This window comes from Arachis hypogaea, chromosome 5 (genome assembly GCF_003086295.3).
Source record: "Arachis hypogaea cultivar Tifrunner chromosome 5, arahy.Tifrunner.gnm2.J5K5, whole genome shotgun sequence".
NCBI lineage: Eukaryota > Viridiplantae > Streptophyta > Magnoliopsida > Fabales > Fabaceae > Arachis > Arachis hypogaea.
Genome location: NC_092040.1, coordinates 92979140 through 93002618, shown reverse-complemented (window position 1 = coordinate 93002618; position 23479 = coordinate 92979140). Strand labels below are relative to the sequence as shown.

General features: G+C 30.0%; 1 protein-coding gene across 2 annotated transcripts; it reads left to right on the top strand.

The window, feature by feature from the left end:
* The first annotated feature begins 9322 nt into the window (after positions 1 to 9322).
* Positions 9323 to 21529, top strand: LOC112801968 (serine/threonine-protein kinase BLUS1). 2 transcript variants are annotated; one of them, XM_025844936.3, is made up of 22 exons: positions 9326 to 9656; positions 9974 to 10100; positions 14219 to 14781; positions 15385 to 15639; positions 15946 to 16070; positions 16174 to 16218; positions 16382 to 16463; positions 16559 to 16627; positions 16713 to 16883; positions 16962 to 17027; positions 17230 to 17298; positions 17396 to 17542; positions 17714 to 17787; positions 18689 to 18892; positions 19308 to 19399; positions 19566 to 19642; positions 19883 to 20008; positions 20098 to 20140; positions 20228 to 20268; positions 20735 to 20796; positions 20883 to 20934; positions 21262 to 21529. In XM_025844936.3, the coding sequence occupies exons 3-22, from the start codon at positions 14614 to 14616 to the stop codon at positions 21304 to 21306; spliced, it is 2013 nt and encodes a 670-aa protein (XP_025700721.1). In that variant the 5' UTR covers positions 9326 to 9656; positions 9974 to 10100; positions 14219 to 14613; the 3' UTR covers positions 21307 to 21529. The 2 variants fall into 2 exon arrangements, with proteins under 2 accessions (XP_025700720.1, XP_025700721.1); XM_025844935.3 differs by lacking the exon at positions 9974 to 10100 and having other exon boundaries at positions 9323 to 9656.
* Positions 21530 to 23479: the final 1950 nt, after the last annotated feature.

Below are 23479 nucleotides of genomic sequence, written 5' to 3'. Positions count from 1 at the left end.
TGCCCGTGCTTTGTTGGCATTGCTAGAAAGCAAAAAATCGCTATGTATTTGAGAATAAAATGAGTTCTATAGATTAAGTTGCTCAAAGATTCCCACAAGCTAATGAATGAGATTTTCGAAGCTAACTTTGCTCGAGTTTTTTTGGTCAATTCACTATCTTCTTTTCTTGTCTATTGTACTCTTTTCTCTTTAGTTTTTTATCTGTTTCTGTCACCTGTGTTTGTGACCACTTGGGAGGCTCCCACTTTTTTCCGTTGTATCTAACTTTGGAACTATTATGACGAATACAAAAAGCTCCTATGCATTAGGCGAAAGCCAGCCACCATTAAGAGCCTCCAATGCAGCCTTTATCCTGTTGTGACTATTTGATATGACTAAACTACCCGGTTGTAGCGTTATATGCTGCTGAAAGTGAGATAAAAAGAATGACCTCGACTCTGCATTCTCACCCTCTACAAATGCGAATGCAATAGGAATGATATTGGAGTTGCCGTCCTGAGCAATCGCGACAAGTAGTGTACCACTGTATTTGCCATACAGATGGGTTCCGTTGACACTAACAAATGGCTTGTAATGACGGAAAGATTCAATACACAGTGGGAATGTCCAGAAAAGCCGATGGAAATAAGCTGATGATTTATCTACTTGCCCACCAACTCGCACAGGACTCATCCTCAACACAGCGACACTACTTGCATCGTGATCTGCACACCCAGTATCCATCGCGACAAATCATTATATGACTCTTTCCAATCTTCGTAAATATGTGCCACGGCCTTCTGTTTAGCCATCTAAACCCTCTTGTAAATCAGTATAAATCCAAAATATGCCTCTGTTGTATTCTGTAGTACCTTGATCGAGACAGCAGCATCAGCTCTAATCCTGGGCAGTATAAAGGTCGATATCACATGATAATAAAGCATCATGTGATCACTAGATATCGATGTGGCCAGCAAGTAAGATGACTATTGTACCGTTTTACCTCCCAAATACCTTTGCGCTGGCAGAGGCTGACCCGAATGAGTCATGTGCACCCGTTGCTGAACTCTTTGCACTTGCCATAGTATTTGCGATGATCATATTCCAACATTTTGTACTCAACCCCACGGCGGATGCTATAAGTCTTCACGCTTAACACAACCTCCACTTTATCTTGAAACTACCGACCAACTTGGAATTCAAATAGAGCTCTTGTATTCTGTGTATCTCTGGCCCCGAAACCAATAGGTACTCCCAGATTCCCCTGCTGTGCCATGGCATCCAATTCCAAAGTTGAAAAGTGCGATGGTACTGATGAGTTTCTGAACTAGATACTCCACCACCCATAACTGGAGTAATCCTTGCTATGTCATCATCACTATCATCAGCTATCGTGGTGGGATCCACATCATCATCATCAACATCATCATGCAGTGCATCCTCAACGTCATCCGGTACTCCACCATCTCCGAAATCTGGGACCATAACAGGAGTACTGGGCATCGCAGTAGCAACCTCACCCATGGTCCAATATCGTATATTCCTCCATCACGACTGTGGCTTAGATTAGCTGCAAAGGACGGAGATGCAACTAAAACTGCCTCAGGTACAATCACCAGCACAACTGACGAGGCACCAACAAGCATGGAACTAGAGCAGGCTGGCATTGCTGAGGATCGAGGATTCCGGTTCAAACTTTTAGAACTACACACCACATCCACAAGCTTCGCCAATAGCTCAAGGGTCCTCACCTCGAAAAACTGACGACGATAATGGAACAGAACTTGCAAATCTTCATCATTGCCTAGGACGAATGAATCGTATATCACATCATCTCGCAGCACGAAAATCAGAATAACTTATCCACCCGGTTCACGCCATGCAGTCTCAGTTTCTGGAGTATAGTAGTTTGAAACTTGGTGAAACTCATCAAAGGTTTGAAGAAAACACTCAGCGGATCCTTATTAGTAAATTTAGTTTCCGATCGCATTTTCTTCTTAATCAACCCTCTATAGTGCACCAGAACTAAAAACTCTCATCACTAACCATTGTGAGTCCCACTATGACAAAAAATTCACATTCAACTCGTATTTATATACGTTAGAAATATTCTAATCGAATTAACTCCTTTCGAATTATACATAATAAAAGATTTCGTAATAAGTCGAATCTAATGGCTTCGATTTATCATTACCCACTACTGACTTTAAATTGACTTCACTGTATTCGATTTATTAAGGGAGACTAAATCAAACTTGATTGATTCGATTTAGTATTTGCCATATAAATTGAAACTTATTGATTCGATTTACTGTAAGTTACCATAATTCGAATTTTTTGAATTCGATTTACGTTTGAACCACAAAATCAAGTAATAATTCGAATAAAATAGATTCGATTTATTACTAACAATCCTAATTTAAATTTGATGAATTCGATTTATATAAAAATATGCAATGAGACAATCACGTAATGTTTTTAAATTTAAGGGATACACGTAAAATTAGAGTTGCTTTGATTTGTAAAAGTGAATTACCCTTATTTTTAAGTTTTAATAAATAACATTTATCTATAAAAAAAAGAGTTAAAATGAAAAAAAAATCGGATAATTTACTTTTTTTTCTTCCAAATTCTTAGCAGATATAGTAGATAATAAAATAATAATTTTATTAAAAAGAATTGGACATAACACTCGTTCGACGTACATTTTTTATATTTAAACATATTTTAACAAAAATAAATTTTTTTAAATATGTTTGGACTTTTTTAAATACTATTATGTATAGACTTGTTCAATATTATTCCTAATCTATATTATTTAAATGGATTTAGAACTAATATGTATTCTTAATTATTAAAAAAATATTTTAAATACTTTATATAATTAAAAAAAAATTAAAAATATAAAAACGTTACTTTTTAGTTTAATATAAAAATATCAAGATATTATTATAAACAATATAAAAAATTTTAATTTTTGTCAAAACTGAAGTTAGTATATCTACATTTTACGTATTATGTCATGTTTTATGTTCGTATCAATATTAATATTTTACAATTTATGTCAATTACGCATATATTTTATCTATATTTTATCACAAAATAATACTACTGTTTTTTTTTTCTGAGAAAAAAAGAGGAATAACAATTCGTTCTACTCCAATTTTTGATAACGTCACTTCATATTAAATTTTTTATATTATATAATGTATAAATTTTATAGAAAAATGAATGGTATTATTAAAATTAGAATGACAATGGGTTTATTTGGGTGAGTTTTTAAAAAAATATTTTTTTTAAAAGATTTTTTAAAAAAATAAAAATAATTTTATGTTTGAATATCTCATACAAAATTTTTTTATCTATCAATTATGTTTAAGTACAACAATACAAAAGTATTTTTTATTTATTATTTGCAGAATATCTTTCTATAAGAAAAAAATATATTTTATTTTTTAGTACTTTTATTTTTACTATTAGAAATTCACTAAACACGTTAAAAAATAAATAAAAAATATTTTTTATCAACTTAATGACACTCAAACAAACATAATATCTATTTCAAAAAGTATTAGTTAAAAGAATTAATTTAAGGATTTATTTATTTTGTATCCTAAGAGCACATGTTAAATTTATAAATTAAAAAGATTCTTATTAAAAATATAAAAAATTTAAGTTTTTAATACATTTGTTTTGTATTCATTAAATAAAAATATTTAAAAATTTTTACTAATGATAAGTTTATCATAACTAAAAGTAATACTATACATTTAAATTTTTTTATAAACTAAATTTAATCAAATTAAATAATAAAATTTAGAATAATATTAGTCATAACTTATTTTTATTATGTTAAACTAATTTAATTAAATTTAATTAATAAAAAAAATTAAATATGTAGTATTATTTCATTAACTAAATCCCAAATTTAATTACACTTAAAAGAAATGTCATTTACCCATTAAAGAAAAAGAAATGTCATTTAATAGCAAGGAGCAAGTTTGACTACATTTAAGATGATATTTGTTTCCTCGTTAATAGTAGAGAGATGATTACGTGATATATTTGATCGTTAAAGTACGAAAATTTTGTTGAGTTGTTCGTATAGCAAATATATTTTAGATACAATATTTGTTAATATTTATCTGATATGTGTGTCTGTTGTGTCTTATGAAGTATAGACACTTCACTGAATTACTGTGTTTGTATGTCGAATACATTTCGAACATAATATTCATAGACATTCAGCCAATATGTGTCTGCTGTATCTAACCGTGTCTTAATAAAAAACAAAAAAGTTTTTCTTCAAACATGCCTGAACATATCTAAATACCATCACGTATCAGTGTGTCTAGCCTTATTCTTAACATATATTCTTAAAATTAATTTAGATATAGTATATATTATTATTTATTAAAACAAACAATATTTTAAATACGTGATATAATTAAAATGAGACATTAAAAATAATTAAAAAAATTATTTTATATTTTAATATCAATAAAATATCACAATATAATTACGATTTATCTAAAAAATACTTTATATTTTATATTTATGCAGTCACCAAAAAAAAAAAAAAATATTTATGCGTGTCCCGTGGCATGTAAGATTTAAAATTTGCGTTGGCGTGTCCCGTGTCCCATGTCGTGTCGTGTCCCTACAGTGTCCGTGCATCATAGGTTGTGACCAACCGTGTCTTAATAAAAATAAAATTTTTTTCTAAACATATTTAGATATACCTAAATACCAAAACGTATTAGTGTGTCCAACTTTATTTTTAACATGTATTATTTTTAAAATAAATTTAAAAATATTTTTAAATATTTTATATAATTAAAATAAAATATTAAGAATAATAAAAAAAATTAATTTATATTTTAATATTAATAAAAGATTAAAATATTATTACGATTTATCTAAAAAATACTTTATATATATATATATATATATATATATATATATATATATACGTGTTTCCTATTTTATAAAATTTTAAAATAACTATTGAGAATTTCAAATTAATAATATTGTTCGCATTTGAGAGATTTTATTCAAAGTGCATTTACGAAATTTCTTAAAGGAAAAATTATTACTCTTTAATTGATGATGTCTTTTTTTATTGTATGTTATTTTCAAAATTACTTATGTAGTGAAATTTTTTCTTTTCATTATGAAAAGTAAAAACAAAAAGATAATTAAAAGATGTAACAATGTATATACGTTTGTTCTGACTTTACTAATTCGATTTTCATTATAATATGAATGTTTACTGAAGATAAATAAAAAAATATAGAAATATGAAATAAAGACAAAAGAGAATGAGAATTTTGTAGGAAAAGAAAGAAAGAATAAAATAAGGACAAAATTTAAAAAAAAAATATTGATTTTAAGAAATTTTGACCGAATAATACAATTGAAATATTTGACACCGTTAAAAGTAAAATTAAAAAAAAATGAATAAAATTAAAATATTGAAATATCTCATGATTTGACCTTGACTTTAATAACTAGTCAATGTCAATTCTATCAAAATTTTTTTTAATTTTTTTTTTACTAAAAATAGAAGATTTCAACCCGCAACCTCTTAATTAAATATGAAAAAATTATGCTATTTAAATTATTATTCATTAACTTCTTCAATTGTTATTTGGAATAAATAATAGGAATAATATTAATTTTGTTAATTGTTTTTTTAATCTATAGATGTTACTACTCTCATTAATAACATTCTTACGTAATTGTTTAATATATTCATTTAAAAATATAATAAAAGGCAAGTATTTGAATGATAGTATTACAATAAGAGTAATAATATCTATTTTAGGTTTAACCAATTTGAATTGATTAAGTAGTCAACTTACTTATTTAAATAAGTATTAGAGATTTAAATTTTATATTATGTATGTATTAACTTATTGACCAATAAAAAACTTTTAAATAAAATTTAGATTCACAGATTAATTCATTGTATAAACAAAATAAATAAATAATTAATAAAAAATCAAAACTTAAAAAATATAAAAAATGTCAATATAAAAAAAGGTAAATTCTATATTATCTATAATTTAGTACTTAATTTTTGTCTAATTTATTTTTTGGATAAACTTTAAATATCTACAAATTATTATTTTTATATTTTTATTTTTAACTTTGTTTTTAATAAGTTAGGCAACACTTTTAGATACTATAGCAATCATCTAAAAAAATATTTGCCTGTAAAATATGTTTAGTCAGAAAACAAATAAATACAAAAATTTTCCAGTGTTCTTATTACACATGAGAATGAAAAATAAAATTGATAAAAAAATAATAATTTAATTATTTTATTGGTCCTTATAACATCACCAAATTTATAATTAGATTTTTATATATTTTTTTTCAATTGGATTCCTACATTACTTTTAATTTTGTAATTAGGTCATTTTCTTGTAAAAAACGTTAAAATTAACGAAATATTTATTCCATAAAACATATGGTAAAAAATCTAATTAAGTTCTTAATTGTGGATGCTTTTTATTTGCGGATAAATATTTAGTTAATTCTAATATTTTTTACACTAGAAAAGACCTAATTATAAAATTAAAAGTAGTATAGGAACTCAATTAAAAAGAAAAAATTATAAGAACCTAATTACAAATTTGGTGAAACTATAAAAATTAATAAAATAATTAAACCAAATAATTTTTTTAATTATTTCTTTCAGACCTAAGAATTGAATGCAAAAGCTGCAATTTGTTATTTGTAGTGAATAAGAGTTTGATATAGAATCAAATTTACCTTCCAGAGAGAAAAACATTATCAAACTAAAAATTGAAGTGTTCAAGAAGATTGAACGTGATTTTTTAGATTTAAACGTTAAATCAAATACATCTCAAGTGAACGCAAAAACTAAAACTTATTAATTCATAAAACAAGTAATTGAATAAAAAATTAAAATATTCTAGAAACTTGAGCATACTTTTCATATTCTAGAAACTTGAACATACTTTTCATATTCTAAACGTTAAACCAAAAGTCACAAAAAAAAAACGTTAAATAAAAAATAGCTTATAATTATAATAACTCAAATTTTTAGTAACGGACTTTTTGGATTTCATACATTAAAAATTTGCAAAATTTGAATGACAAGTTAGACTTCATTTAATGAGCTGATTTTGAATATATAAAAAATAAACAAATAATAATATTTTATTATAATAGTATTTTATTATAATGATATATGATAAAAAGATTGTGATATGATTATTAAGATTAATTTACTGAACCGATGAATGAATGAATGACTGAAAATTAAAAACTAAATGATTAAATGTTCGTCTGATAAAGACAAAGGTTTTGTCCCATTTATTCATTACTGTTAATGATTGAATTCGGAGAATATCCATGTACCGTTGATAATCAAAATTGGAGAAATCACGTACAGTTTGATCATCGAATTCGAAAAAATTTACGTACTATTGATGATTGATCTCGGAGACACTTACGTAATGGCCATTATATGTATATTATATGCTCAAGTTTTGTGACGATTGTCGCGGTTATCACGTGCTAATGGTATTAACCATATCAACACGTATACACGGATTGATACAATTGGAAAATCATATCTATGACAATTAAGTTCTTAGGTAATGTCGGATTGTGGGGTGTAAATCGACACATGAACTCATGACCTGTATAGAACAGACATGCATTATACTTGTTTGCAGTATAATTTCTGTGATCTTGTGTTGTGTTTAATTCTCTATTAATTGTGTTGAGTGAATTGTTTGTATTTATGTATGTGGTTGATCTACAATTGTTTGCTATCATTTACTAGTTAAAAGATTAATTTGACATATTAAATATAAAGAACAAATTTTTAAGAAATTATAAGAGGCAATAAAAGTCAAAGAAAAAAGAATTTATGATTGAAATAACTAATTAGAGACTGAAATAGTCATGAAATGAATGAAGTTAAGGTCGTATAACCTATGTCAGAAAAGATAATGCGTACAATTATTCCTATACTAGGACTTTGCTTTAGGATCGATAGCACCCTACTAAGAGCCATAAGTTCTTATTTTCTCTCCTTCACTGTTCCTATAGGCAGAGTTGATGGAAATGTCTGCTGAAAAAATGGTATTATCCTTTTGCCACATTCTAAACTTGGAATACGTGTACGTTTAGGCTGCGTTAGAAGGGAGATTAAAACTGAAAGACTGAAATTGAAAGAGACTGAGATTAAATTAAGTCTTTGTATTATATTTAATGTAAAATATACTAAACTGAGTTATATCTTAATATTATGTTTAATTTAAAATAAATATGAAGATCGAGAAATAGATTTAAAATTTAAAAAATTAAATGAAAATATTTTTGATAAAAATATTATTCAAATATCAATTTCCATCTCTAAAATTTTAGTCTTTTAATCACCAAACACAATATTAAATCTCAATCCTCCTAATCTCAATCTTCTTAACCAAACACGGGCTTAAAGACGTGCGACATTATAAAAAGCTAAGGAGCTTATAGTATTTTTTTTTTTCTCTATTTGTTAATCTTTGAGGGGTAAAATTTATCTAGCCTGAATTTTAGAGTAAAAGGTTTTTAAATGAGTCAAGATTCACGGTGCCACGGATATATATATTTGTTATATAATTTATTGTGTATGGTTGATATTTTTAGTAAAACGTTTTAAAAAATTTATTGCGTTATATATTAAATAATTTTTATAATTTAAGAGAAATAAATTAAACTGTATTTGTTTTCAGGGACAAGATACTAAAATAAAGATATAGAGATATAAAATTGTATTTGACAGATGAGATATAGATAGAAATATTGTATCCAAAAATATTGAATTAGTGTATTTTGTATCTATCTTGGCAGGAAAGACACAGAAACACTAACAAACAATACAATCACACAACTTATTTTTTATTTTTTCTTTTATCATTCTTGTTAATTTTTTATAATTATATTATTTTATTATTATATTTGTCTTCTTAAATTTTTTAAATAAAAAAAATCAGAATAAATTAAATTTTCATAATTTATTCTAATTTATCATCAAACAAAATATAAAAACACAAAATTTTATATTTCTATTTTTTGTGTTTTATTCTTCGTGTTTATCTTATCCTCTTTTTAAAAATAAATACAATTTTAATGATATTTAACTACTAATATGATCATGACATACTAAAAATTAGATTCTTACCTTAATAGTTTGAAAAGAGTAAAAGACCATAATAAATTGTTGTTGAAAAAAATAATAATGACTAACAAACAGAGAGTAATTAAGTCTTTATTTTATAATATTTTGTTATATATAAATACTTGTATGTATTATAATTGAGAGAGGGAAAAAAAAAAAACCGTGACAGATTCAATCAAGGTTGAATGAACTGTTTGGCACAGAAACACAAGCTCAGCCTCAGAGAGAGAGAGAGAGAGAGTTTTTTTTCCCTTTCCGAAGGAAAGGAATTTGATTTGAGGAGCAAAATCAGGAAAATCCATACTCTTGAAGAACTGCAATTCGACCCTTTTCCTACGCAAAGGGCACCGCCTTCGTTTCTGAGTATCTATATATTTTTCGTGGCTGCTTTTATCTGACTAGGTCGTTTCAGATTCACTTGTTCTTCAACTCCACTGAAAAAAAATTCAACCTTCTTCACTACAAACCCTAGGTTCGTTCTTCTATTGTCTTAGCTTGCGATTTTTTAAGCTACTTTTCGATTCAGTTTACGCTTTTCTGTGATCAACTTTATCGAATTCACGTGTTGCCCATTTCATGTTTGGATCATTTAACGGCTTGAAAAATGGTTAAAAATTAAATTTTTATATGTATATTTATTTTAGCTGCTGATTGGAGTGTTGTTGCTTTGAAAATTCATTGACTTTGTTGGTTTTTTTTGTTGATCAAATGAACTTATTGATCATCTGGTGGCCAATTTTGTGTTTTTTTTTTAATTATTTATTTTTGTAATGGAATATTTGAATGTAGATTTTTTATGCTGAAGCAAAGAGATGAGCTGACGCAGTTAAAAAGCAGAGAGTGAAATGGAGTTTTTTGAAAAATTAAATCATGCGAATTTTGTTGAGGGGATCTTTGGCAAACTTCAATTTATTTGGTTCGTAGATTACATATAATTGAATTCTGAATCTAACTTGCATCCATATCTACAATTGCCATTTCTTGAATAATTTGGTGGATTGAGTTTATAATATTTTTTAATGAATTTTTTGTGGTACAATTTATTGCATCTTATTGGTTACAACAAAAAACTTGTCAAGTTCACAGTGGAAAAGCAATTAAAGAGGCTCTTTGTTTTTTTGTGTGTGTGGGTTGGTGGGTTTTTTTTTTTTTTTTTTTGGGGGGGGGGGGGGGGTGGGGGGATCCTGCTAAAGGTCTGCTTGTTCCCTGCAGATATTAAGTGAAGGTTATTCTTGTCATAAAATCTCTTGTAGATTTTGGGGATTCAAAAGAGTTATCTTTCTCAAGGATTGGGGCCTAAACATGATTATATACTAGGAAGAAGTATGCTGCCTATGCTGTGATGCAATTTGTTTTGGATGGGTGGGGCCTGGAGTTTAGGGATTAGTGGCTTGGTGTGGACTTGGTATTTGAATTTGAGATGCATCACGTAAATCCATTGCAGCACTAAAATTTATCTAAGAAATCTATACTTATATTTGGATTTCATATATTTCATTGGGAAATGGAAAGGCTTTTTGGATTCTCATATTATAAGTTGGGAATTGCCTATGAAATCTTTGACTTAGGTGGAGTTTCTAATTGGAGACGTAATTTAGGAATTCGGAATAACACCTATTATTGAAGAGATGATGAAATCTCAACCTAGGTTGTTTGGTCATGTTGGGGAAAGTCTAGAAGAGCATCCGGTTAGGATGGTGAAACAGATGGGAAAAAGTTCACCGGCTAGGATAGAGGGAGACCTCAGAAGACTCTGAATGAGTTGGCCACAAGAGATTTAAGCATAAATGAGCTGAGTTTAGACATTATTCTTGTTGTTTGAAGTAGAAGTAGTTTAGGAACTATTGTATTGGAATGTTTAGTAACTACTTTGTTTTGTTGCCAAAGAGTGATGAATGGACAACTAGGTTATTTTAACTAGGTTATTTTGCTTTGCTTACTGTATGCTAAGGAGATTTAATGAATCTTAGAATATCTTCTCAATCATGGGGAAAAAGAAATGCATAGGTGAGGGCTCTCTAGTTTAAAGGAGAATTTCTCTAAGGTGGATGATAAAAATACAAGGAATTTGGAGCATAATTACTATATAATGTAAGAGAAAAATAGACGAAGCAATATAAAAAGAGGAAAGATCAATCGAGAAAAGTTGTCCACCACTCAGTTGGGGAAGCCCCTTAAGGTGGTTAGGTGCTTTACACCAAATAGAAGCTAAAATTCCTGACTTGTCCTTGATATAATTGAACAATGTTGACAATTGATTTTACTCAAGCTATTCTGTTTGGCTTTTTCAAAAAAGCGGAACACTGCGATTTTTGAAATTTTTGTTATAAATTTATACAAATATGTTGTTGTTGATTTTTGGTCAAAGTTTTTGTTAAAATAAGTTGAACCAAGTGCACCCATAAATCCATTGAAACTCATAATTCGGGAGTTATTCTTCAAACAGAAAGTGCCTGGCCCTCTTTACTTCTTCCAGAGCCATGAAAGGTAGTCATGGAAAACTAGTCCAACGACATGGGTCACATCCACTGTTCCAAGGAATAATTCCTTGGAAGAATGTTTGGAGACCAATGTGAGAGTAATATTGGAACTGGTTTTATGCGAGCTCCTAAACAACGCACATATACAACACACATAGTATGCACCAATAGTCCTAATATAAGGACTTGACCTTAGTGGAGGTTTTGGATTTCTTGAGGGGTTTATAAAAGAGCAAGTAGATCTATTCAACTGCAAGGAGTAGACAATGATTTCATGATCATACCTCAGAAGAGTAGAAGGATCACTTCTCTTTTATGTGGGTTAGAAGACCAATAGAGTCCAGGAGACCAAATAGAAACCTGAATGCAGAAAATTTCCTCTCCCATTAAGCTTACATTTGGAATTTTATTAAAAAGAGAATCTCAAAATGTAGGGTTTTTCTTTTTTTTCGCTTTTTTTTTTGTCGCTGTTTTTTTTTCTTCTTCTTCTTCGGATAACTCAATTATATAAGGGAAAAAGATAAGGAAGACATAGAAAGGCGTATCTAAAGTGCAAATCTCCTAGACCATGGTTCTCCCAAAAGTGGACATGAGATCCATAATCCACCTCCAAGAACACTGAGGGCTTGAACATATGGCAGGCTCATGGGAGATAAATTTGCATGGACTACCTATTCAAATGTTGTTTCTGTGCCAGCTTAGCTTTTTAAATTATGTAGAATCTCATCTTCGTTATTTTTGGGGGGTAAATGACATTCAAGTTTTAGGAATTTTTCTATATATACATCAAATTCAGGTGTTGTTATTCCTAACTTTGCCATTAATTTACACCCGATTTCAAATTTGTGTAAGTGTTCATTGATGAGTTACTTGGAATGTGATAACTTAAATGAATTTTATTGAGCTTTGAACGACTAGCTTGAATTTCCTTCCATTATCTGATTGTGAATCAAATTAGTAAAGAAGGAAGAATTATACCTGATCGAAAACTGTTTGCCTTTGGTTTAGAAACCGTTTTCAACTTTCCATTTCTATAATTTTCTACACTTAATTTTGTTTCTCTTAAAACCATTACAGAATGTGTTAGGGTTTTTAAATGTTGAAATTTCTTTTCTTTCCTTACGTGTTCATTTGTATCAGTACGCAACTAGTTCAACCAACAGTTCAATTTCATGCACATAGAATATAACAAATTAAATTCTTCACATACAATTTTTCTCTTCAAGATACCTCTGCACAGTTGGGAGCAACCAAAGTAGTTTGTATGAATGTTTGATGGAAGAGGGAAAAAATTTAATTGTGTCTGTGTTTCTTGAAGTGCGGAACGTATTTATTACATTTATTTGCTTATTTATAAAAGAGTCAAATTTTCAGCAAACTATGTAGTGAGTTACTTACCAAACTCATTTTCTGATTCGATGACATTATTATCCTGACAAGGAAAGCACAAAGTAGGAAGTAAAGCATGTCCTTAGGATTTGCAATATATAGATGATAGTTTATAACCTCTTTGGGTATTTGTTTTGATGCTCCTGGATGGATGACAATATGGAAGCTCTATTTATGGGCATTGTTGACAACATCCTTGATATTGCACAATGGTGTTATTCATCCATCTTTGTTTTTTGTTGTTATTGTTGAATGTTGACAACTCGCTTCTACAGTCTAAAATGTGTTTATCCTCTATGTTGCATCACTTTTGGGGAAAAAAAAGGGTAGTATATTTGTAAGAAGGCAGTTTTCATTTTATATGGGGAATGGAGTAATGAGTTACTTACCAAACTCGTTTTCTGATATGAGTACTTTTCTTGTGCTGACAAGGAAAACATAAAATAGGAAAATCAACCATGTTCAATGGGCTGTATTTTTATAGGTTTTGGAATATACAGATGATAGTTTATACTTTTATTGGGGATTTTTGTGTTGACGGTTGGTCAAAGGATGGAACTATAGGGGTATTGGCATTGTTGATAAGTTGCTTTAAAGTGAAGTATTTCTTTTTTTGATAAAAGAAGAATATCATTCAGACGAAAAACAGAGCAAAAAACAAACAAAAGGAATAATGGCATAAATTGAGTTAGATTGTGGATTTGGTATACGTTATGGTTAGTTAGTCCTAGCCACAGGCCACATAGTTCAGAATTGTGTGAAAAATGGGAATAAGATAATTAGATAGTCCAAAAAGGAAGGAATGATTCTCTTTGTAAGTTCTTTCAGCTTTAAAGCTGCATATGCTGGCTGTCAACTTCCATTTGTTCTAATTATATGACAAACTGAAGAAACATATATCCTTTTCTTTTGGTATATGGTGTCCTACAAGAAACTCTCCTCTGAATGCATATAACTTTCAAATATATAGTACTTCTTAGTTCATAACAAAAAGAGCTCGTGCGCTCTATTTTACAGAACATTAGTTTTGTATATGTGCATGTATCTCTACCCCTCTCTCAAATAATATTCTCTTGTAATTCTGTTCAGTATCAATTTTTCACCCGTAAGGATAATTGTTCAATTTTCTTGACTAGTAGGTCTGTTTTTGCCATCTATGCTGCAGATATTGGAGATTGACTTGATGCAGTTCAGCTACCATACTACTAATAAGTTATGTGCAGTTCTTGTCTCATGCTAGTTTAGTTCTGTGACACATGCCTATTCAATTTGTCTCACAAAGCTGGTCGACTAGCACATCAGTATGCTCAGATATTTGAGTTCGTAATATTAATTAGTTTTGAATGAGAACATTACCATGTTAAATATATCATTGAAGTTGAAAAGAAATACTGGGAAGGAAAAATAAAAAAGTGCATCTTCAGATGCATTTTATCCTTTGGTTTGTTCAAAGGAAAAGTGCTACCAACCTGAAAGTATTATAACATTGGTTTCACCTCTGCATTATGTATCTATTTTTGGTGAGTGGTACATTTTGATGTTATGATATAAGAAGAAAAAATGGAGCATATATCAGAAAAACGATTTCCTCTTAATGCCAAAGATTACAAGTTATATGAAGAAGTTGGTGAAGGTGTTAGTGCCTCAGTATACAGGGCTCTCTGCATTCCACTCAATGAAATAGTTGCCATCAAGGTTCTTGATCTCGAGAAGTGCAACAATGATTTGGTATGTAAGCTAGATTCTTATGAAATTTGAAATTTTTTGGTTTTCAGATTTATGTGTGACAAATTTTATTGCATATTTGGTTATTTGTCATACCATTGAGTATTTCTATTTTCTGTGCAACAAAAATTTGTTTGTAGTAAATGCGCATTGCTTGGCTTGCTAAGCTGCCATTGAATTAGGTTATTTGTGTGGCTCCTTACAATCCCAGTATTCCATTTAATCTATGTATAAAGAGTTGCTATGTTGTTTTCAGATTTTACTGTATTTATCTTTTTATATAATTTTTTAATGCATCTTTTGGTTCAATGTGGCTTGTAGAAATAGGGAAAAAAAAGATTCCAGTCATCATTACACTGCTTGGTGATAAATTATGCATTTCCAGTCCAATTAGTTGTTAAACTTATTGAATTCAAATGTCTTGTTACGTGTGGTGTCATTTGCTTTAATACAAGGATAGAAATTTTTTTATATTAATAATACAAGGATAATTTCCTTTATTAGTTCAATTATTAGATACTAGATTGTTTGCTGATACTTGCAAGTGTGTATTCCATAGCTGTCAGATTGAATACATTCTCAATGATATCTATGCAAATTATGCAGGATGGAATTAGGAGGGAGGTACAGACCATGAGCTTGATTGACCATCCGAATCTTCTACGAGCACATTGCTCTTTTACTGCTGGACACAATCTTTGGGTTGTGATGCCGTACATGGCTGGGGGTTCTTGCCTTCATATAATGAAATCTGCCTTTCCCGAGGGTTTTGAAGAGCCTGTTATTGCTACTTTACTTCGTGAAGTTCTCAAAGCACTAGTCTATCTTCATGACCATGGTCACATACACAGAGATGTTAAGGTATTGGGCTGCATCTTGACAAACATCCATTCTTACCAATTTTGAAACATGCAACCATTTGATATGAATATTCGGAATCTGAGAGTTAGGATTGTAGTCAAAATCCTAGGTGAAATGTGTGATTGAGTCTCAGTTTTTGCAGAACTTGCACCTGTTTCTTTGGTGCTTGTAAAGCCTATTTGAATCTACCAATTCATTCCTTTTGTTTGCATGAATTCTCTCTCCATTTTCTTTACAAGCCTACATATGTCTTATTTTCTTTCTTTGCTTCTTTCCCCTTTCTTTTAAACATACTTAACTATGCAGGCTGGGAATATTTTGATTGATTCTAATGGTGCAGTCAAACTAGCTGACTTTGGAGTGTCAGCATGTATGTTTGATACTGGAGATAGGCAACGATCAAGAAATACTTTTGTTGGAACACCCTGCTGGTACCATTTAGTTGCTATAATCCTTTATTGTAGTTTCATATTAAATCTGGCTAGTCATGTGAATATGATCGCTGAAGCTGTGAGTTGTGTTTATTTTCATCAGGATGGCTCCTGAGGTTATGCAGCAATTACATGGATATGATTTTAAGTGAGTGTCTTCCCTTCTACCTATCCCTGTTGGGCTTCTTTTTGTCCCTTTAAATAAATATTTGTTGTTTTTGATGAACTTAGGAATTTTTATTCTTAATCTGATATTGCAATATTTGATGAGTTCTTTTTATTTTCTCTTATATTTTGGTATCTATTAACAGAGCAGATATATGGTCATTTGGCATAACAGCACTTGAACTTGCTCATGGTCATGCCCCATTTTCCAAATATCCACCAATGAAAGTAATTCATTTATCTTAAAATTTACTTGTTAGTACCACTTCTCTGCTTTAGTCCATGAACTTAGTTGAATATTTACCTTATTTTTCTGGATGTAGGTTTTGCTTATGACTTTGCAAAATGCCCCCCCTGGTCTTGATTATGAAAGAGATAAGAGATTTTCAAAGGTTTGTGGTGTTTTAACAAAAATTTTGTTGTGTCTGTCACTTGTGAAGGTTATTCATATATTAATTGTTCCTCCTCCCTACTCAGTCTTTCAAAGAGTTGGTTGCCACCTGCTTAGTGAAAGACCCTAAGAAACGTCCAAGTTCAGATAAGCTTTTAAAGCACCACTTCTTCAAACATGCACGCCCTGTTGACTATCTTGCTCGCACAATTTTAGATGGCCTTGCTCCATTGGGAGACCGCTTTAGAATGTTGAAGGTATGCTTCTTATTTTCAAATTGTTGTATTATGTTTATAAATCACTTCTGCTATCATTACTCTGACCTCGTGTTCCAGGCAAAAGAGGCAGATTTACTGGTTCAGAACAAGGCTCTTTATGAAGATAAGGAGCAATTGTCTCAGGTTGGTTCATGTTAAATTCTGAAGTATACAATCATTTTGGTTATAGTGTATGCAAGGTGGTGATTTTCATGACTGCTATGTATTATTCAATGTTAAGTACATGTTTACTGGATGCCTGTATCAATTTTGTATCTATGTTTTATTACTTGTCCTTGATGATTTAAGAATAATTATATGTGATTTTTAATTGTTGTGTTTACAGAAAGAATATATTCGAGGAATTAGTGCCTGGAATTTTAACCTGGAGGATTTAAAAAGTCAAGCTGCTCTCGTAAGTAGTACCTTCCCACTTTTTCTCCTTTATTTACTTTAGCTAGGTGGAAAGTTGCGCATTACTGGTTATTATTTTCTTTGTCCTTTGCATACAGATTCAAGATGATGGAGTGCCAAATGCAGAAGATCCAGATATAGACAAGAAGCAAAAAGATAGATCTGATGACGAAAGGGTCCCAGCAGATGGTCTATCTTCTGTATCAGCTAATCATTCAGATGTTGCACCCACACTGGACAAAGAGGTACTGATATTGCCCAAAAAATTCTTTATTTATTTCTTGAAATCTTCACTTCAGTTTATGTTCTTTTTGATCTCTTAACCTTTCTATTATTTATTTATTAATTATTATTATTATTATTATTATTATTATCTACAAATGTATTTTATCATCTGGGGTGCATCTTGTTCTCAGGATGGCTTTAACAATCTTCAGGATTTGGAGAGTTCACTTCCTTCATTTCCTAGTAAACCTCTTCAAGCACTTAAGTATGGCCATTTCTTCCATTTATGTTCTTCTGCGTTTATTTATTTATATCTTTTTGTGTGGTGGTATTATTTTTTTAAGTAATGTTGTGTCATCTCTTTCCAGTTATATGGAATGTTATGTTTCAAGCTGGGCAGTTTTATCTCCCGCCATATTTTTTTCATCTTTATTTAGTTACTGTTGTTATTTACGATCTTTCCCATAATGGTTACTCTTTTAGGTAAAAATACAAATGGTTTACATTTTACTCTCCTAAAACAACACATGAGCGTCTTTAGGGTTTGTCATAAACCACTTTTCCTAAAAGTTTAAGTTGTTAGGTAGAGGCATGTGAATGGTTTATATTATATCTATTAGGTTTGAAGCATGTAATATGTATATGTCTAGCCTATTTTATTCTAAAATTTAACATTTATGTAGAATACTGTGGCAAATGGAGATTTCACTCTAGACCACTTGGTTATAGAAGTTTTGATAACATGCCATGAAAACATCTCATCCAATAGCTTGATATCAATACTACATTAAATCTGTGTACATAAAAATAATGTGCATACTTTTTCTTTCAAATTTTATATAATTTCATTTTAGATACATTCTTCATTCAGATATGGAATTATAATATGCTGTACGTTTTATTTCCCCTTTTGCATGCTTAGACTCTGGTGGTTTGAATGTAAACATGATTTACAAATTATGTTGTAATTGTTAGTAGTAATTGTTATCTATGAAGAATTTAAGACAAATTCTTAATGTGACTAAATGATGTCTTCATTTGAATTGGCAATTGATTTTTTTTGTGCAAATACTTAAAAATTTTTCCTTATATTTTCTAAAATCATTTGCTAGTTTAGTATATGATTTTCCATTAGATTGTTTTATCTTGATATGCAATCTATGCAGAGGTTGCTTTGATGTCGGTGAGGAAGATGTCAATAATACCAGTCCAAGAGATTTGGATACTGATTATGGAAGAAGTAACAACGAATCTTCTGGGCCAAGTGGTTCATTACCGCAAAATGCTATAGCTCAACAAAAAAAGTTTTTGAGTGGTTCTTTGTTGCCTGATAATTATCCTTCTTCCAAAAAGGTTTTCGATGGTGACAGGTATTTTTTTTCTCTTTTTTCTTTCCTGTCTTTTAGACTTCTTACAATTAGTGCAGCACTTATCCCTAGATACACTCTTGGAAATCAAATTCTGTTACAAGGGTTTTTGCTGGCTGAAAAAATTTAAGTCTAAAATTGGTTACTTGCATGCAATGCTGTGCCTGTGACATTTCTTTTGTATGTCATTTTTATCTTTCTTTTTTTTTTTTTTGGAAACAATCATTAAAAGATTGTGCTTCATTTGCTAGCTTTATGTTATAAATTGAAGCATGGTTTTTGAGAAATTTTGAAAATTCTCTGTTGAATAATTGATTTGTTTTATGATGTGATTCTTAGAATGGGATAATTTCTTCGTAGATTTTCTTGTTGATCTACTATTGGTGTGTATTCTAAGATGTTTTGTGCATTTTAAAAGGGATTATCTACAAACAAGATATTCTTCTGAGCGGAATCATAGCGGTCCATTGTTATATCGGCAGAAGAGGGATAACACCAACCTTCCTCTGGGTGTGTATTTTTCTTGTTAATGTGATTGGCATTCTGAAATCTGATGATCTGAACATTTTCATCATTTTCATTTTCTTGTCAGTAATTAGATGTTAACTTGTTTCATTCCAATATAAACTCGCTCAGAAATTGTTCTTACATACTTCAATGCTTTATCTATAAGCAGTTGATGACACATCAGAAGGAGCTGTTGTTCAGCGTAAGGGGCGCTTTAAGGTCACATCAGCAGATCTCAGTCCAATGGTATGTGTAGCATGCTATTTTGTTTTTTTAGGTCTGTCTCTTCTAAATGCATCCAGGTGTACATTCTTATTCCCGATCTATGGTTAGGCTATGCTATTTGTTAAAATTTGTAGCTTTTTCTGTTTCCTTGAGATTATATGATGACCTATGGTTGGATCTATGCAATTATGTTTGCTCCCATCGGTGTTAATGATATTGGGGATTGAATTTATTATGTTTTTGTTTCTTCTACTTATTCAGGGTCAGCCAAACTGCATTTGTGTCCCAGTTAGTGGAGCTCCTGCTAGTCCGCCAAATCAGAACTCCGTGGCTGCTGCTATTCTTCCATCATTGCAGTGCATATTACAACAGAACAGTTTGCAGAGGGTATGCTTCTGTTGCAATTCTTAGTTTCTTATTTATTTTTAATTGACAATTCTAAGGCGGATATTTTACTTTCCAATGAAATTTGACAGGAAGAACTTATTAAACTAATAAAGTATGCAGAGCAATCTTATGGTAAGGGCTCATCTTTTTTTTTTTGTGTGAATTTTGTTTCTTAAAACTGCCAACTCTGGTTATTCATTCTGATTTTATTTGTTGTAGGCAAGAATGCAGAATCAGCGGAGGCAGTTGATTCTTTGCAGGTACATTACCACCCTTTGTGTAATATTAATAGCTCTTAAAAGTTCCAATGACATGCTCAGGACTAGGTTTTTGCGGTTGTATCAGAAATCTAGAAGCAATAGAAACATTGAAGGAATTTGATATTTATAAACACTGATTACAACAACTTAGGGAAGAAAATCTAAATTTAAGCCAAATCTTAAGGACAGAAACTGTCCCTGGATGGGGGTGTTAAGAATACTCATTATATAAAGGGTAGCTCAGTACATAGGCATCCCACGGTTATCTGGGTCCGGGATAGGACCGCACCCAAAGAGTGTAATGTAGGCAGCCTAACCTGATAAATGCATCAGTGGCTGATTTTAAGGTTTAAACTTGTGGCCTTGAGGTTATAGATAGACAACTCAACTGTTTCTCTTAGACAGCTCACATGAATACTCATTACATGAGTGTTGCTTAATGGCCTCACATTTGCGCAACTTGCAGGCACCACCGGTGACAAATAGGGAGCGAGAGCTGTATTTTCAGGTTGTTCAACTCCAACAGAGGTATAATGAATTTAACTAAGTTTCTGTTTGTTGATCAACCTAAATTTAGCATATATCTTATTTTCATTTTTCAACTCTTATGTCAGTCTTGGCACCCTTGTTGAGGAATTGCAGAGACAAAAGATGAAAAATCTTCAGGTATGTCAGAATGTCTTGCTTTAATTAATTATTTAAAAAAAGAAAAGAAAAATTGAAAACCCCATAAGGAAGGCTTTGATTGTAAGTTGACCTGGATACAAAATAAGCTACTCTGAGCAAGTGCTTGGATCCTATCCAAAAAGAATTAATCTTTTCATATTCTTATTTGTGCTTTTTTCTTTTATATATTCATTTTGAATGCATTAACTGTGTTCCTTCATGAAAGTAGAGTCTAGATATACCATTTTGAATGCTGATTTCATCATTTGGAATTCCCCTTGAACTATCATTCATTTATGGTATGTGGCCTTGTGCTTTGGTTTGCAGTTAGAGAAACAGTTGAGCTCAATGGCCAACAAAGTTGAAAAGTGAAGAACAATACAAGAAAGAAAGCTTATAACTGAGCAATGTCTGGCGTCCAGTGATAACATTGGAATTGGATGATGATGATGTTTTGCAAACACACCTGAGGGATGAGGCCACATCTCAGTTTGTATCTTGCTGTATACCAGTGTAAACTTTGTGTTTAAGGCAGACACCAATTTTTGAGATGCTATCCTTGAGTCTCTTTATAAAATGTAATTTATTGACTTTAGATATTATTATTATTATTATTATTATTATTATTATTATTATTATTATTATTATTATTATTATTATTAAATTTAATACCCCCTTACCATTTGTCTGCCTCATTCCCCCCATCCTCTCTACCCACCAAAACATACCCTTAAGAATTCAAGTAAATGCATATATATTATTTAGCTGAGCAATGTTGCTATTGCTATGTGCCTTATTTTAAGTGTGAATGTGGTTTATTCAAATATCAGATACCCTACCTCTGGGGTAAGTTTTATACTTGCTTCCTCTTTTAGGACAACCATTCTATGATTTCTTAGTACAAGTCATTGTAAATTGTTTGAATTGTTGCTTGATTTGTGGAAACAATTATCACATATAAAGTTATTTATGTGATTTTACTTAAATACTTGGACTTTTGAGATGGTTTATGAATAAAAAGTCTCAAGTTTTATTTGTTCAAGTATTTCTAAGATAAACATGTATCAGAAAAGTCACAAATCATGCACAAAGATTAAGATGGTCAGATTTTAGGAAACATGAAGTTTGAATAATGAATAATGGATAATAAGTCATAGCTGCCTCATTGGCTGGTCTAAAATATCTGCTCCTTCATGATCAATCTGTGGGAGCTGCAATTTGTGTCTCAAATTTGATGGCCTCTAGTAAACAGTGATAGCCCAGAAAATTTTACCATGGGAGGTAAAAATATAGAAAGCATTCAAGTGTATCATAGTTTCAAATATTTCAGTGTTTTTAGTCATTAATTTTAATCATAAAATATATACATCTTTCATATTAATGACTAAGAATACTGAAACACAGGAAATACTTGAAATGTTTCTAAAAATATACAGGAAAGTATATTTTTTTATGGATATGTTTACTATTTGAAATTAGAATTATATACATATATTAGAAAGAATTATAACTATTAAAGTTAATCTAAAATAATAGCAAGTTAGTTTATAACTGTTTTACCTTCTATATTTCAATATGGTTAAATGTATATATTTTTAGGAAAATACTAGTTGTACAATACTAATAAGCCTTTAATCAAATTTAAATAATATTTAATTATTTTTTTATTGTAACATGTTCCTATTTTGTAGATACATATCTATAATTAGATTTTAAATTAAATTTTAAAACCCACCCACTTCTATGGGTGGTTACGGTGACTGCGTGCTTAATTTTCGTAACTTCAGTTTTTGAAATTCCTTATTGTACTGGAGATTCACAAGCATTAGTGAAGCTGAAATAAAAAAGGACGCTGCCACCTGCCAGTTGAATTCTTCTTCTCCATCTCGTTTTTATTGAAGACTATCACCACTTTCCAGCTGAAGCACTCTCTCATTTTGCATTGGTGAAAGGTATTACTATTTTCCACACATGTGTTTATGTAATTTGTTAAGAAATATCATGTTTAATATTTTTAATTATATTTTAATTTAAACATAAAAATATTCTGCTGATTTAATTGGAACAAGGTTGATCTTATTTAATTTTATTAATAAAGTTGTTGCAAATAAAGTACTTTTTATGTAAGTAGTTTGAGCAAAGAAGCCAAAAAAAATATCTGAAGTTTAAGAAAGAAGATGTAATTGGTATAGTCATAAAAATTATGTTGTTATTTATCAATTATAACACATATGATAGCATGATATTTTATTCAAAATATTTTTAAAACGCATCCAAAATCAGGCTAACTTTTAAAATTTAAATTTAAACGTCAATAATACAATTAATCTTTTATTTTTTATTCGATCAAATGAATATAATATTTATTATTTAAATTATTAGTTGAATTTTTTTCGATACTTATTAGTTTTCAAAATTATTATAATCAACAATTATTTTAAAATTGTGTTGTTATTTTTTGATTATAACACATCTGATAGTATGATATTTTATACAAAATATTTTTAAAACACATCCAAAATCAACCAACTTTAATAATACAATA

Bases quoted from the DNA above. Each gene is read 5' to 3' on its own strand.
- LOC112801968 (XM_025844935.3), top strand. From the start codon at position 14,614: ATGGAGCATATATCAGAAAAACGATTTCCTCTTAATGCCAAAGATTAC. The intron at 17,299-17,395 runs GTAAGTAGTACC...CTTTGCATACAG, and splicing joins TAAAAAGTCAAGCTGCTCTC to ATTCAAGATGATGGAGTGCC. The intron at 20,935-21,261 runs GTATGTCAGAAT...TTTGGTTTGCAG, and splicing joins AAAAGATGAAAAATCTTCAG to TTAGAGAAACAGTTGAGCTC.